Source organism: Phodopus roborovskii, unplaced genomic scaffold (assembly GCF_943737965.1).
Source record: "Phodopus roborovskii unplaced genomic scaffold, PHOROB, whole genome shotgun sequence".
Lineage (NCBI taxonomy): Eukaryota > Metazoa > Chordata > Mammalia > Rodentia > Cricetidae > Phodopus > Phodopus roborovskii.
The window spans coordinates 6,633,374-6,649,105 of record NW_026126558.1 but is presented as its reverse complement, the minus strand read 5'-3'; the positions used below and the strand labels follow the sequence as shown (position 1 = coordinate 6,649,105).

At 50.1% G+C, this 15,732-nt stretch overlaps 1 protein-coding gene across 1 annotated transcript; it reads right to left on the bottom strand.

Annotated features, from left to right (window-relative positions):
- Nucleotides 1-379: 379 nt before the first annotated feature.
- On the bottom strand, nt 380-9,934 carry Mvd (mevalonate diphosphate decarboxylase). The gene is made up of 10 exons (XM_051201405.1): nt 9,778-9,934; nt 5,938-6,008; nt 5,405-5,519; nt 5,002-5,148; nt 3,886-4,085; nt 3,503-3,577; nt 3,143-3,361; nt 2,590-2,705; nt 1,531-1,639; nt 380-586 (listed from the first exon to the last, which is right to left on the bottom strand). Exons 1-10 carry the CDS (start codon nt 9,848-9,850, stop codon nt 506-508), a joined length of 1,206 nt encoding a protein of 401 aa, XP_051057362.1. The 5' UTR covers nt 9,851-9,934; the 3' UTR covers nt 380-505.
- Nucleotides 9,935-15,732: the final 5,798 nt, after the last annotated feature.

Sequence of the window (15,732 nt, the reverse complement as noted above, 5' to 3'; positions counted from 1 at the left end):
AGGCAGCAGCACTCTTTATTCCTGGGGTTATCGGGTCCATTGCCTGCACCTTTATGATGCACCCACACCCACAATGGACCCACCCTGTGGGCTCAACAGCCTCTACCCTCAAGGGAAGGAGGGAGTCACGGGTCTTTATAAAGAAGTAGCCCATCCATGGTGTGACCTGAGATAGGAGCCTGAGTCTCAGCACAGGCACTGCTGTGTAGCCATCATCCTAGTCAGTGGGAGAGACACCCCTTCCCTAATGAGCTCCTGTCTGGAATGCAGGAGGTTCCCAGTGTTTCCGCAAGCCCTTCAGAAACCAGCAGGGAACATGAGGCACTTGAAAGGGGACCCCTGTCCCCCCACCCTCCCAGCTGCCTAGACAACCCATCACCATTCCATGTCCCCCAGCACAGCATCATCAAGTAACCCCACAGGCATGGCCAGTTAGCACTTCAGCTCCCTTAGCCCCGGTGAGCAACTCCTTCTTCAATGGCACGAGGGATCGGGCATGAAGTAGTCAGGAGTCCTGCTGTGGCAGGCCATCTGGGCCTAGCAGATGAGCATTCGAGTTGTCTAGGACTTGAGGCCCTGGTCCAACCTGGGAGAGGAAGTCAGTGTCTAGTGATAGAATGATGGGTAACAGCAGTAGACCCACCCACTGCCCCAGGGAATTTACAAGCCAGGGACTCTAAAGTAGGATTACATTGTGTGTGTGTGTGTGTGTGTGTGTGTGTGTGTGTGTGTGTGTGTGTGTCCTTCCTGGTAAATCCACACCAGCTTGTCCAAGCTAAGCCACAAGCCAGGGACTCTAAAGTAGGATTACATTGTGTGTGTGTGTGTGTGTGTGTGTGTGTGTGTGTGTGTCCTTCCTGGTAAATCCACATGTGTGTGTGTGTGTGTGTGTGTGTGTGTGTGTGTGTGTCCTTCCTGGTAAATCCACACCAGCTTGTCCAAGCTAAGCCACCTGAGCTGCTAGGTGCCCCTTACCCTGGCTGGGCCAGATCCTGAGAATCTCTGTGGCTCTCAGCACATGACTGCTATAGAAATCAGGGATTTAGAGTGAGCTACTTTGAGCAGGACTAGGAGAGATACAGGGATGTTGGCCTGCTTGTGGCAGGGAACAGGGTTTCTCTGTAGCTTTGGAGGCTGTTCTGGATCTTATTCTGTAGACCAAGCTGGCCTTGAACTTAGAGATCTGCCTGCCTTTGCTTTCTGAATGCTGGGATTAAAGGTGTGTGCCACCATCACCACCCAGCAAAGTGACCGCTTTTCATCTTACTGGCTTCTCTTGGTCCTGAGTTACTAACTATCACATCCCAAATGCCCCCACTCTCCTCCTCTATGTGCAAGCTGTCCCTAAATGACCACTGAGAGGAAACGAGTAAACCAGTGTCTGACGACTCTGAACCCAAAGCACAGCACGTGGCTACTTGTGTGCCATAGTTGATGCTGGTTTCTGCTTCCTTCCTGAGACACAGTGGAAGGGGGCAGCCTGGGCACCCCCAGTAGATAAAGAGGTGCCTGCCATGTATTGGGCCTCACCTGAGTGGCAATGATGTACTGGACCGCACCAGGGCTGGGTTCTATAGCCAGAGCAGCTTTCAGCTCATCAGAGAGAAGAACAGGCGTCACCGGCAGCCCCTTTAGGAACCTAGGCAAAGAAAGCAGAAGTGTGTTCATGATGCCAGTGTAGAGAGCCCAGATGGGCATCTTCAGAGACAGGTGGGCTGCAGATGGCAAGGGAGGGAGAAGGGCAGGGGCGTGCGAGGACGGGACGATGAAAACACTACGAATCAGAGATCTTGCAAAGCGGCACAGAGCAGTCAGACCCGTCCCAGGAGGCAGACCAGTACTGAAGAGACCAAGGATTATGTGCACAGGCTCAACCCTGTTTAATAAGGAAGAAACTGGGGCTTTGCTTGAATCCTATGCTTCAAAGTATCAGGTATTTGACACACTCATGAGAATGCCTGGTGAATTTCCTAATAAAAGTCAGTTCTGGGCTGGAGAGGTGGCTCAGTGGTTGAGAACACGTGTTGCTCTTGCAGAGGACTGGGGTTAAACTCCCAGCACCCACATGGCAGCTCACAAGCATCTGTAATTACAGTTCCAGGGGACTGATGCCCTCTTCTGGCCTCCAAGGATACGGATACTGCATACATAGGGTAAACTCACATTTATGCAGGCAAAATACTCAGCCTAAAAAAATGTTAAAGAAACAAATAACACCCAAGTTGCTTTCGCTGAGGGAGGGCCCTTGACCTTCCAGGGACAGGGACATTATTTCTCTCCTTAAAAAAAAAAAAAAAACCCATCAATCTTTTGAGATAGGGTATGAATTTACCACCTGAGCTATTCCAGGTGAGGGTCACCTAGGCCAGCTGGGATATCCTTTTTTAGTAGGGGAATATGGCATTTGTTCACACATCTGCAACCTGTGTGGCTATCAGGAGAGACTTTCCATGCTGTCATGGGCCCCGTGGCTACGTCCCTAAAGGAGGACAGTCAGAGCCTTTGATCTGGCTTAGTATTGGGTCTACCATTTGTCCCTAGCACGGTGCTCTGGACATCTCAAGGCGGGGAAGAGGGACACACACTCACTTGTCTCCATTTGTCGCAGGGGGAAAACTGTGCCTCACAGCTGCCACAAACTCAGCCACAGTGTCATCCAGGGTGAAGATCACAGCATTGGGACCCGCGTCAAATGTGTATGCCACCTGGAACCCAGAGTGTATCCCCAGCTATTCACTCAGCACCCTTAGTTCTGACCCTTTACCTGCTGGGGAACCTAGGATCTATCAGACTTGAATAGGGCTCATCCAACCAAACCAGGGAGTGGTGGCAATTAAACACACTGGTGTGAGTCACCTCTGCCTGGAGCTCGGGAAGAGGCTACTAGGCTGTGACCTGTGTGGGTCATACAGCGTGGATTAGGCAATACCCAAAACACAGAACTAACCAGAACTGTAGGGTGGAGCTTGTCTGTGTCATGCCTTGAGGACCATCCGGGAGGCCACTCACAGCTCCACCCACTTCCATAACCTTTGTCTGGCCACGTATACAACATCCCCACCATTTGTCTATGCTCCTTGCATCTGCCCACATTCTCTGCATTTGGACCCAGTGCTTGACTGCATCCCCCACATCCTGGCACCTTTGTCCGCCCATGGTGTGTGTTAAAGCAGTGTACTAGTTGGATGATGCGCCTGGACGTGTCATTGAGGTAGGAGATGGGTGGGAAGGTGTCGAGGCAGGTGGCATGAAACTGGTTGCTGTCCTTCATGGTCAGCTGGGCAAAGGCCTGGAAGTCCCGCTCTTGGATGCAGCGGGTCATCTCCTTCATTCGCTCAGGCACAATGGACTCAGCCCGGAACTGCAAGGTGAGTGACCAAATGAGTGAGTGGATACGACACTCTCTGCCTATAGGTCTGGGCATAGAACCTCCAGAGCCATCACCCCACCAGGGGAGCCCTACCTTGAGTAGTACACTTCACACTCCCCAGTGGAGACTCACCTTGAGCAGGGTACTGGTCTCCACACTGGTCTGCATGCCCACGGTGCTGCCCATCTGCTTCTTCTCGGCACTCACCTGAATGGGAGATGACACTGGGCCTGAGCCACAGGAGACCCGTAGCACAGCCCTATCACTTGACCCTGCCCTCTGCCAAACCAACCCTGGGCTCCTGGTCATGGAGGGGTGATGTGGGTCTGGGTATAGCCATATCATGGGGAAGAGCCACAGCCCTGCCATGTAGGAGCCAGTTCTGATCCCACCACCTACCACCAACAGCCTTGGTCTGTTCTCTAGACCCTGTTGGCCTAGGATCCTGGTGAATCCCAGATAAATATTGCCCTTCCATTCTTAGCCCAGCCCTGGCTGCGTGCTCATCTACTTACCACAAGGATAAGGACTCGGAGTTGGGGCCAGTGCCACTCTGGGGCTATCTGCCGGGCGATGCTGTCCTTTCCATCTGCCTGTTCTCCCATCTGCCACTCCACAAAGCCCCCATAAAGACTGCGGCATGCACTGCCTGAGCCCTGCCGAGCCACTTCAGAGAGGTCCCCCTCAACCCCATAGACCCGGGCTAAGGTATAGGCTGAAGGTACAGGAAAGAGACACAGAGGCAGCATGAGGGTTAATGTGACACACAGTCCAGCTCTGCTAGGTGCTCCCCGCTGCATAGGAAATGAGATTCTGAGGAGGCAGAGCTGCGGCTCTGGCATCTGGGCTGCAATCTCCCAGCTGCACACTGCGTCACTCAGCACTGAGTTTGGAAATGTACTCAGTCTCATAACCCACCTCAGGACTGAGGCTGCGGGAAGTTTCTTTGAGGAGCTCTAAGGAAAGGAGTGGCATTCAGAAGGCCACAAGGAGCAGGGACCAAGTTGAAAGCCTGAGTAATATGTCTGCAGGGAGAGAATGGTGGCTCTGGAGGAAGACAGTATGGCAGGCAGTAAGGCAAGCCTGCTGCTCATCAGCATGGGGCCTTCTCTGAGTCTGGCAATCTCAAGAAGGTGACCCTGTGTCCAGGACCTCCACTTCAGGATGACACAGGAACCAGCTGGACCAGGAAGCTATGGCCCCTGGAGCTAAGGGATAAGGGTGGCCTGAGCTCACCATTGTGAGGACTGCCTGTGCTGGGGATGGGGATGCCATGGACAATGACCCAAGGCAAAAAAGCAGAGATGTTACTGGTGGGAGCAGAGAGTCCCTTATGATAGGGTTAGCAGCCAGAATGCAGCTGAGCCTGAAGCTGGATCAAGACCTTGGAATTCCCAAGGGAGCTGGGAACGCCCCTCCCACCATCCCACCTCCCAGGTATTTTCTAGCTTCAGGTGACTTCTATCACTTGGGAGCTGAAGGGCACTCACACAAGTGCAGAGAGGGTCTGGTGGTCGATTGCATTCTGGGAAAGGGCAAGCTCTAACAAGAGCCTTGGATGCTGACAGGTCAGAGAACCCCTACTACTACAAAGCAGAACCCTGGGTCCCCTGGGCCTTACGAACACCCACCTAGGCAGGCGTAGCCCGCTGCTGAGGATGCCAAGCCTGCAGCAGTGGGGAAGTTGTTCTCTGAGGCCACATGCACCTTATAGTTGAGGCTGAGAGGAAGTGCATCCCCGTCTCCGGTGCTCCTCCGCTTCCGAGCCAGGCGTCGAACTGCAGGGGAGAGGGCACAGTGAGTGGACTTGATACTTGGCAGAGCCACCGGATCTTCCTCTGCCACCTCAATTGCCTGGGGCTGGGAGTGGTAGAGAATGGCTGAAATCTGTGATGCAGTAACTCCCAGACTCCCCACATGGACTTCCTCCTGGGGTGCTCCAACCCCAGCCCCTCTCTGACTGCTACTAGAGGCTTCCTATGGGCACTCAGCATCCGCAAGAGCACAGCAGGAGTTGCTGTCATCCCAACTCACTCTCCCTCAAGCAGGCTTGGAGCCGAGGCTGCCCTACATCCTCCTCTCGACCATTAAGCCAGATGCGGTCTTCTGTGAAGTCCTTGCTGATGGTAGCAGTTGTGATGGTTTTTAACTGGAAAGGAAAACAGGGGCCAGTGCTGAGGACCAATACCAGTAGATCTTTCCTACTTATGGCTAGTATGGTGTCTATCTGGGCAGGGACAAACATGGAGAAGGTTAGAGGGGCTGCCAAGGTCAGCCCTGGCTAGGTAGCAGGAGGTCAGCATGCCCCGCAGCCTGGCCACACTGTCCCGGCCTTCACTATGCAAGGTTGAAATCTGTCTCACCCACAGCAGAATCACAGGTACCTGGTCCCTCTTGAGTAAAGGAAGCTTGTTATAAATCTAGCCCTGTGGCACTGGGAATTTGTGTGTGGATGAGGGGACAAGGAGACTGTGCTAGGCAGTCCAAAGGACACAGGTCCACTACGGTTCTCATGAGAAGCCACCCCACTCTAGCCATCACAGATCAGTGTCTATGTGCGTAGTCACCTGGTCCTGGTGCAGGGTAACACTCAGAGAGGAGTTGATGGGCAGGATCAGGGCTTCATCTCGCTTCCCCCCTGCAAGAACAATCCAAACCACTGAGTTCTTGGTACCCCGTTGGCACCCTCCAAAGTTGCCTCCACGCCTCCGTAGCAGAGCCCCCATCTCCATCCTGCTCTCATTGCACAGGCTGCATTGCCACCCTAGGAACACCTCCTGGGTTGGCTGCAGACTCAGAGCTCAGGTTCACACAGCACAGTTGGAGGCCAGCCCACCTCTGCCTCAAGCTTCTTCCTTTGACTCCACAAATATTAGTCGTGGGCATCTGCTAGGTACCACATGCTTATGTGGCTAGTGGTCTACTCTTCCACCTGCTTGTCCACCCACAGGAGCCCAGTTCCTGAACACGTCTCAGATGACACCAATCAGAATGGTCCCTCTTTACCCAGTACTCCAAGTCCCACCTATTACAGAGAGCACAATCAACTCTCCAGAAAGCCAAAGGAAATACTACCCAACAACACTCATAGCACTTAGCTGGTGGTATCATGTCTTCATTGAGCATCTGCACATGTTCCGTTAATTTGGGATGTTTGGGCAGAAGATATCAAATGACTTTCCACCCTTCACCATCTACAGATATCTATGCACAGACAGCTCTCCTGGAGTCATGGAGCTGCTTTGAGGAAGATGGAGCAGATGTCCTAACCCCTAAGACTGAAGCCCAGGTGTCCTGCACAAGCCAGCAGGAGGCCCCTGAATGAAGAAGGAAGGCCCTGGGCCCTTGGCTCCAGGCATGGCTAGGGTGTGGCTTTGGGTACACCATCTGGGTTTCTTTCTGCCCATTGGTCTCAGGCCAGCAACAGTTGCACAGCATCAAGGAGACCAGCAAAGGGCAGCTGAGTGAGACAAACTTTTTGCTACAGCTTCTCCAGCCTCACCCTCTTTCCAAGGCCCTGGGAGCCTGGCTAGATGGGCGCCCCCATCCTTTCCACCCTAAAAGTGTGGCAGGCAGCCCTTTCATCTCAGCTGACAGCCTGGACTTCATCCACAGGGCTGCTTGAACGGGTGCTTCTTCCAGCCTTGCTGGGAGTTTCCAGGGGAGGCCTGACGGCTCCTGCAGAGCCCCCAGAAGAAACAAGAGCCACACAATGTGGGACTAACCCCTCTATCTGCCAGAAAAGAGATGGTGCCCCTCCTCCACCAGCTAAAGGCTTTAATAGGACTTGAATCTCAGTGCACAACAGAAAACCATTAAATCTCACCCAAAATCATTTGTCATACCAAAAGGGAGGTTCTCAAATTGAGAAATTAACAAGACACTAACTCTGAAGTGTCAGAGAAACCACGACTGCTGTCAAAGGTTTTTAAAGCAGCCACCATGAAAATGTTTTCACCAGTGATCAAAGGCAAGTAAGAAAACAACTGCAAAGAGACGATAAAGAAGGGAATGGAGGCCTGAGAGCTGAGCCGGTCCTGACACAAAAGCTCAGGGGCAAACTTAAAATGAACAGATGGGGGAAAACACAGCCACCTGAAAGGTGATTGGCATCCAAACACCAGTCAACTGAAAGCATCCCACACACCTACACGTAGAAGAAACATAGCATGCATTTAAAAAGAATGTTTTTATTTATTCTTTGAAAATTTCATATATGTATACAATGTATCTCAATTATTTTCATCATTTCCTCTCCAACTTCTCCCAAGGGTCCTCTTGTTTGTTTTGAACCTAGGGTTTCTCACACATAGGCAAGTGCTTTATATCACTGAGCTACAGGCCCAACCAAAGATTATGTAATCTTTTCTTTTTTAAGACAGGGTTTCTCTGTGTAATAGCCTCTGGCTGTCCTGGGACTTTCTTTGTAGACCAGGCTGGCCTAGAACTCGTCTCTGCTTCCTGAGTGCTGGGATTAAAGGTGTGTGCCGCTAGTGCTGGTGCTGCGGCCGACACCACCACCAACCACCACTACCAACCACTACCACCACCACCACTGGTGATCTTATCAGCAGAAAAGATATTTGAGCTGGGTAGTGGTGGCACATGCCTTTAATCCCAGAACTCAGGAGGCAGAGGCAGGGGGATCTCTGTGAGTTTGAGGCCGGCCTGATCTACACGAGCAACTTCCAGGACAGGCTCCAAAACTACCTGTCTCAAAAAACAACAAAGAAAAGATATTTGATAAAAATCACAGCCATTTGCATTTGTGTTTTAAGGAAGAATTATCAGAAGAAATTGGGAAAAGATGAGGAACCTTTTTTGTTTTTAAGACAGAGTCTAGTTATGCGGCCCAGGCTGGCTTAGAAACTGTAAAGATACTCTCATGGATCAAAGCAAGAATGTCCACTGCCAACAGCCCCATCCTCTGACTTGACACAGTGTTTTTCTCCCAACTGTAAACAGGTAAGAAAGGAAACACAAGGCACACAGATCCAAAGGAAGAAATGGCAGAGGGCTTGTTTGTCTACATACAAAATCTCAAGGAATCTACAAAAGTTCTCAAAAGGAAAGAGTGCTTGGCAACATTACAGAACACAAGAAAAACGAAGACATGGAGGGTAGGATAAAATGGGCTCAAGGAAAGGATAGTTCATAACACTGGCCATCAGGGAAACGGAAACTAAAACATTGAGCTGTAGGCCGGCCTGTTTGTCAGACAGACTAAAGTGAAAAAAAAAAAAAAAAAATTCCACTGAAATGGGCACTAGACCCACAGCTCCTTAACGAATGAAGAACAGTTGTCACTCATTCCCAGATGTGCTGCAGGTCATTCTCCCTCCAAAGGATATACTGTCTGCCCATAAACGTACTTCACTGGTAGCAGAGCCTGGAGTTGCTCACACCGTGGAATAGGGCAATGAGCCCTCGATGCATCCACCTGGATAAGCTTCCAGAAAAGGATGCTGAGTGAAATGAGCCAAACCCGAGAATCTACAGGCTGTGTGGATCCACTTACAAGACCAGTTCTAAATGACCATGGTGGGAGGAAGCAGAGCAGATGCAAGGCTAGGGTGATGGGCGCTGCTCCCTGCTGTACCTCCCTAGTTTACAGGGTCACCAGGGAAGGGGGAAGAGCAAGAGGCTGGTCCTCACAACAGCAGGTACAGTGGCACCTGTCAACAGCAAAGCTTCAGGAGTGACAGTAGAGCCAGACCAGAGGTACATGGTATGTGAGGCCTAGGCTGGCCCACGGAGAGGCCCGCCTCTCCCTAGCAGCAAAAAACCTTAATTTTACCATCCCCAACTCGCAGTGATGTGCCCTTTCCAGCCTGGAGCCAATGACAACCGCGATGACCTTCTTCTCCAGCTCCAGCCCCTATTCCCGCCCAGATGATACTCCCCATCTCTAGCCCCAGGATCTCCGATCCCTGCAGCGATGATACCAGCCCAGCGCCCGTTGATCCGGGCGGTGGTTACGCCCCCTTTAGCCCTGAGCCTCCTCCCAGCTGTCTCTAGTCCAGCTACTACAGATCTGGAACATGGGGCTTTTTCCCTCCTGCCCTGGGACCCTGAATCCCGGCAGCAGTGACCCTCATCTACTGCCCTTTGCCCATCGATCCTGGCAACTGTGGCCCCGTCTTCAGTCTCTCAGAACCCCCAATCCTGGTTGCAGTAACCCTCGTGTCCAGCGTTGTGCCCATCGATCCCGAAGGTGGTGACCTTCCTCTCCAGCCCTGTGCCTCGACCACTCCTCACACCAGCCGGGATGATCCGGTTCTCCAGCCCAGCTACTCTGGAGCTCGGCCCTCCAGCCCAGGGGCTCCTGATTCCAATCGTGATGACTCCACCCTTCAGTCCTACGCCCAGATCCTAGCCTGGGTGACTGCCCCGATTCCAGCACTCACAGTACTTGATAACCGCGATGTTGACCGGTGCGGTGCAGGTGACGACTATATCCTGAGACTTTTCCGAGGCCATGGCCGAGAGGCTGTAGTCTAAGCTGCAGAGCCCAGCACCAGTGACCGGTGTCCACAATCTCACGCGCTGCCCTATGATTGGCCCACGGACTAGGACGCTCCTGTGCCGTCCAATAGGTTGTAAGCCGAGCCCACGATCCACTTTTTAGCCTATGGACAGAATCGAATGATGTGCGGCCGACACTGAGCCCGCCCCCACTGCCTCTTAGCGCGTGGCCACCAGCGAGGGGTGGAGTCTGCTCAGGGAGTGGGATCTGCGCATGCGCCATGTGCATGGGTGGAATCTGCGCAAGCGCGAAAGGCCTCCTGGCACTCGAACCTCAGCATTGTAGGAGTGACTGTGAGGACCGAGGAGCCACCTGCTGCTGGAACAGCGGAGCTCAAGAAGGGCATGCCTCCAGCTTCTCCGCTGCACACACAACTCACTAGATCGAGAGGGATTCCCTGATCCGCAGCCCAGGGTCGTGCCAGAGCCCCGCATTCTGGAGTCTTCTGCGTCCATAATCTGGCTTCTCTTGTACGCACAATCTTGAGTCTCCTGCTCCCACAGTCTGGGGTACTACAGCCTGTCTGGGACATCCAGCTTGCCTGAGGTGTTGGGCTGAAGGTGGATATGCTGCATCCAAGATGGGCATTTTCAAATGCTGTCCCCTTTCCCAAGCCAGAGTTTTGTCACTTTTCATAGTTGAAATGGATTAACACATTTCTGTTTGTTGTTTATTTTGGTTTTGGTTTTTTGAGAGGTTTCTCTGTTTAACAAGCCCTGGCTGTCCTGGAACTCTGTACAACAGGCTGGTCTCAAACTTATAAAGATCTGCCTGCCTTTGGCTCCTGAGTGCTGGGTTTATAGGCATGTGCCACCACCACCCTGCTTTTACACCATTTTTATTATGGCAAAATAGTCATAGCAAAAATCTTTGCATTTAACCTTTATTTTAAGGTGTAGTTCAGTGATACTTAGCATCTTCACTTGGTATAGCCATCATCATTGTTTCCAGAACTTTCCATTCATTCTCCTTTAGAAACATACAATTTCCCAGTTCCCCCATCTCCTTTAAAATTTGTGGATCATATATATAACCAAGTCCATTTAAATGAAAACAAACATTTATAGACAATATTTGGGAATTTGGGAAAATTTGTGGATCTTGAACGGCCAAGACTTCAGAAGATGGGAGCATACAAGATGTGAAGTATCCAGGTCACCAGTTCCCAGGAGTGCAGATGGTACCAATCCTTTAACAGCCTTTGATTGGTACTTTATACACAATGGGAGCAAATTGCTCTTTCTAACATCCTGCTTTTTCAACTTGTGTGTTTCTTGGACAATTTTCAACTTCCTTGTTTGTCTAGATCATCAGAAATTTGTTCAAACTGTCCCCCTTTGAAGCCGTGCACTAAGCTGCCCTTGCATTTCATATAAGTGTGCTTCTGTAGAAAGATTCCTAGAAGTGCATGGCTCAGCCAAGCAGCTATGTGCCTGGAGCAATGTTGATAGTTGTTGGCATGCTGCCATCTTGTAAGCTGGATCCATTGTTCGGCTCTCTCCACCAGAGTATGAGAGTGTTAACAGGCCTTTAGAAGCACAGTAGATGACAGTCTGTCACATCAGGCTGACTGCCAACCAGTGGGGTCTCACTATTGTTTTCTTGTACATCAGTACATCAGATGGCTCTTTGGCTCTTATTTTCAATTTCTTTCTTTTTTTTTTTTTTTTTTTTTTTTTTTTTTTTTTGAGACAGGGTTTCTCTGTGTAGCCTTGGCTGTCCTGGAACTAGCTCTGTAGACCAGGCTGGCCTCGAACTCACAGAGATCCACCTGCCTCTGGGACTAAAGGTGTGTGCCACCAATGCCCAGCTTATTTTCAGTTTCTATTGCAATGACTTTTCTGTTTCACACACACACACACACACACACACACACACAGCCCCTATGACCTCCAAAGGTGCTGTCTGGTTGCTCCAGAGGAACAACAGTCTCACAGTCTCAGTGCTTTCACTGGGCTACCTGGTAACAGGGATAGAGAGGGCACCCATGCACCATAGTAATCTGCACCTGCCCTTCTTGTGGTGAGGAAGAGAAGGGCTTCTACTGACCCTCTGTGTTAGACCCTGAGCTTGGTGAAAACCTGGGTCCCTGGGTACCTCACCTGTTCCACCGTTTGGAATCATAGTATTATATGATGTAAAAGCTAGTGAACACAGCCAGACTACATAGTAAAAAGAACTGGCCAGGCGTTGGTGGCACATGCCTTTAATCCTAGCACTTGGGAGGCAGAGGCAGACAGATTTCTGAGTTTGAGGCCAGCCTGGTCTAAAGAATGAGTTCCAGGGCAGCCAAGCCTGTTACACAGAGAAACCCTGTCTCAAACCAAAAGAAAAAAAGAAGAGAGAGTTGACTCCTTTAAGTTGTCCTCTGACCTCCACATGTATGCCATAGCATGTGCATACCCACACACACAAAATACATACATAAATCTAAGAAGGAGAGAGAGAGAGAGAGAGAGAGAGAGAGCTGAAGAAATGGATCTCCTGGAACTGAAATGACAGATGGTGTGAGCCACCTTGTGTTGTGGGTGCTAGGACTCAAACTCAGGTCCTCTGCAAGAGAACTAAACATTCTTTACTACTAAGCTGTTTCTCCAGCCCATGGTACAAGCCTTTAGTCCCAGCATTTGAGAGAAAGAAACAGGTAGATCTCAGTGAGTTCAAAACCAGCCTAGTCAACATCCCAAGTTGCAGGCCAGACATGAGTATATAATATCAAAAACCCAGAATAAAAACAAGAGTTTTTTTGCATGCTAGACAGTCGTGCTACCAACTGAACTACATCCCCAACCCCATAGGAGAATTCCACACCAACTCAACCTTTTATGAAGACAGACCCGGGGAAAGAGGCAGGCATACCTCCCTTCAACCTGTGTACATCGGACACACAGGAAGACATTTATCCAGTCGCTGTCTTTGCTCTTTGACGTAAAGTCTACTGTTGACTATAACCCTACTGCTGACTTTGAACTCACTATATAGCCTGCATCACCACCCCTGGACAGAAGAGAATGTTCCTGGTTGTAGGGGTAGCTCAGTGATTAAGAGCATGTACTGCCTTTGCAAAGGACCTGAATTCAGTTCCTAACACCCACATGTGGTGGCTCACAAGTGCCTGTGACTCCAGCTCCACAGTATCTAATGACCTCTTCTGGATGCTGTGGGCACCTGGACTCACATGTACACATGTGCACCTGCATACACACACACACACACACACACACAGAGAGAGAGAGAGAGAGAGAGAGAGAGAGAGAGAGAGAGAAAGAGAGAGAGAGAGAGAGAGAGAGAGAAATAAAATTACCTGCTGGGTGGTGGTGGTACACCTTTAATTCTGCCTGCCACTTTCCCTGAGCCTGCCTTCTGTCTGAAACAGTCACAAAAGGTGGAGTTGGTATGGAACTCTCCTGTGAGGCTGGGGGTGTAGTGGAGTTGGTAGTGTGATTGCCTAGCATGCAAAAGAACTCTTTTTTTTTTTTAAGTTTTTTTGAGACAGGGTTTTTCTGTGTAACAGTCTGTAGACCAGATCTCTGTAACTCAGAGATCTGCCTGCCTCTGCCTCCTGAGTTCTGGGACTAAAGGTGTGCACCACCACCTCCTAGCTAAAACTCTTGTTTTTATTCTGGGCTTTTGGTGTTACATAACCATGTCTGGCCTACAATTTTCAATGTTGACCTGGCTGGTCTTGAACTCACAGAGATTCACCTGCTTCTGTCTATCGAAGGCTGGGATTAAAGGTGTGCACCATGGGCTGGAGAGATAGCTCAGTAATAAAGAGTGCTTAGTACTCTTGCAGAGGACCTGGGTTTGATTCCCAGTACCCACAAGGTAATTCACACCTGTCTGTAACTCTAGTTCTAACTGTTTTTAATTTTCAGGGAGCAGAAGCAGTCAGATCTGTGAGTTCAAGGCCAGCCTGGTCTATAGAGTGAGTTCCAGGACAGCCAGGGTTATACAGAGAATGCCTGTCTTAAAACAAACAAGTAAGTAAACAAATAAACTAAAAAAAAAAAAAACCTTCAAAAGAAGAGGAGGGACAGGTAGATCTCTGTGAATTTAAGGCCAACCAGGGATACATAGCAAATTCAAGGCCAGCCAGGGCTACAAAATGAGACCATCTCTACAAAATAAAAACATTCAGTTAAAGAAAGATGAGAATGCTTCGATCCAGAAGGAACAGAAGGAACAGTTACACCCAAGGGAACCCTTGTATGCGAACATCAGGCACAGAGGCCAAGATCACCCCACAGTTTAAAGAACCCCAATGCTTGACAACATCCTGGACCCCTGTGTGCCTTAAAGCTCAAAGTCCATGGGAGGTCATCTCTCCTTTCACCAAATGTAAAGTCTCTGCCATGTGTGTGAGGTTCATATTAGATCAGGGATACACATGTATGAGATACAGGAAGGAAGGTCTTTGGAGGGGCGGGAGAAAGAAGTGAGGTGAGTCCAGCCAAGGCTGAGCATCCATTGGCTGTAGCTTGGAGCTGGCCTGGACAGGCCAGCAGAGGGGACCAAAGCACAGCTGTGATTTCCAGATGGACCTTTCCCCAGGCCAGTCACTGGGGACAGAAAACTCTGAAAGTGACCTAAAAGGGGAGGATTCTGTTTGTGGACTTCTGTGTCCCTTGTCCCTTTGAACTCCAGTCCCAGGGAAGTCTTCAGAGGTCAAAGTCTTCCCAGAGCATTTGGCTTGGGCAACTGGTTAGACTATGAGAGAGACAGGCTTCATCCAGGGCTTCTGGGCCTGTGTGAAAACCAGCACAGTGCAGAGCTGAACACAATCAGGCAGGTGGCTCTAGGCTCCCAGGAGTCATTGTGTTTAGGAGGAGCTAAAGTAGGAAAGGACCTAGAGTAGAGGCGGAGCCTACACAGAACTAGGGGGGGAGATTGGATTGCAATGAACAGCAGGGAAGGAAAGAAGGAAGGAGATACATTGGGGCTACCCCAGGCTGGAATTTCCTTGCCCTCCCTTAAGAAGAAAATACCTTTCTTAGCTCAGGGTTCTTTACCCCTACTTTCCCACTTCCCGGGCTTGTCTTTGCCTGGGCTTTGGCCCTTGTTATTTGCCCCTGCACTGGGTGAGCTCTAAAGATGTCTTTGTTTGAACTCTGTGACCACAGCCAGCATGGTGTTTAGAAGGGACCAATGAGCAAACTCTACTGTGTGTTGGGATAAGGGGTATGGCAGAAAATGCCAGCGGCCTCAGATAAGGAGCAAATAAACAGCAGTGGCTTGTTCTAATCCACCTACACAGCCTGCAGTGAATCTCATGTCTGTTCCAGGTATCACAAAGACTTGCTTCAGTTTTTTAAAATTGTAGCCAAATATGTGTACCAGATTAGTAGAGAGCTCTTGCCTAGTATACCATCCCCAGCACTAGATAAACAAGATATGTTGACACACATCTGTAATGCCAGTGCTTCAGAGATGGAGACAGGAGGATTAAGAGTTCAAGGTCAGGCCAGGGAGATGGCTCAGAGGTTAACAGCACTGGCTGCTTTTCCAGAGTTTCTGAGTTCAATTCCCAGCAACCACATAGTAGCTCAAAACCATCCATAATGAGATCGGGTGCCCTCTTCTGGAGTGCAGGCATAAATTCAGGCAGAACAATGTATACATAATAAATCTTAAAAAAGGAAGAAAGAAAGAGTTCAAGGTCATTCTTAGCTATATTGTTGATCTTTTGATAAAACTATTGCCTATGAAACACAAACACGAGACTCAGCACCCACGTGGAGTTTATTGAGAGAGAGGAGAGAAAGGGGGGTAGCTGGTGGCCAACCAAAAACAGGGGGGAGAGAGAGAGAAGGCCAGAGAGAGAGGGCCAGAGAGA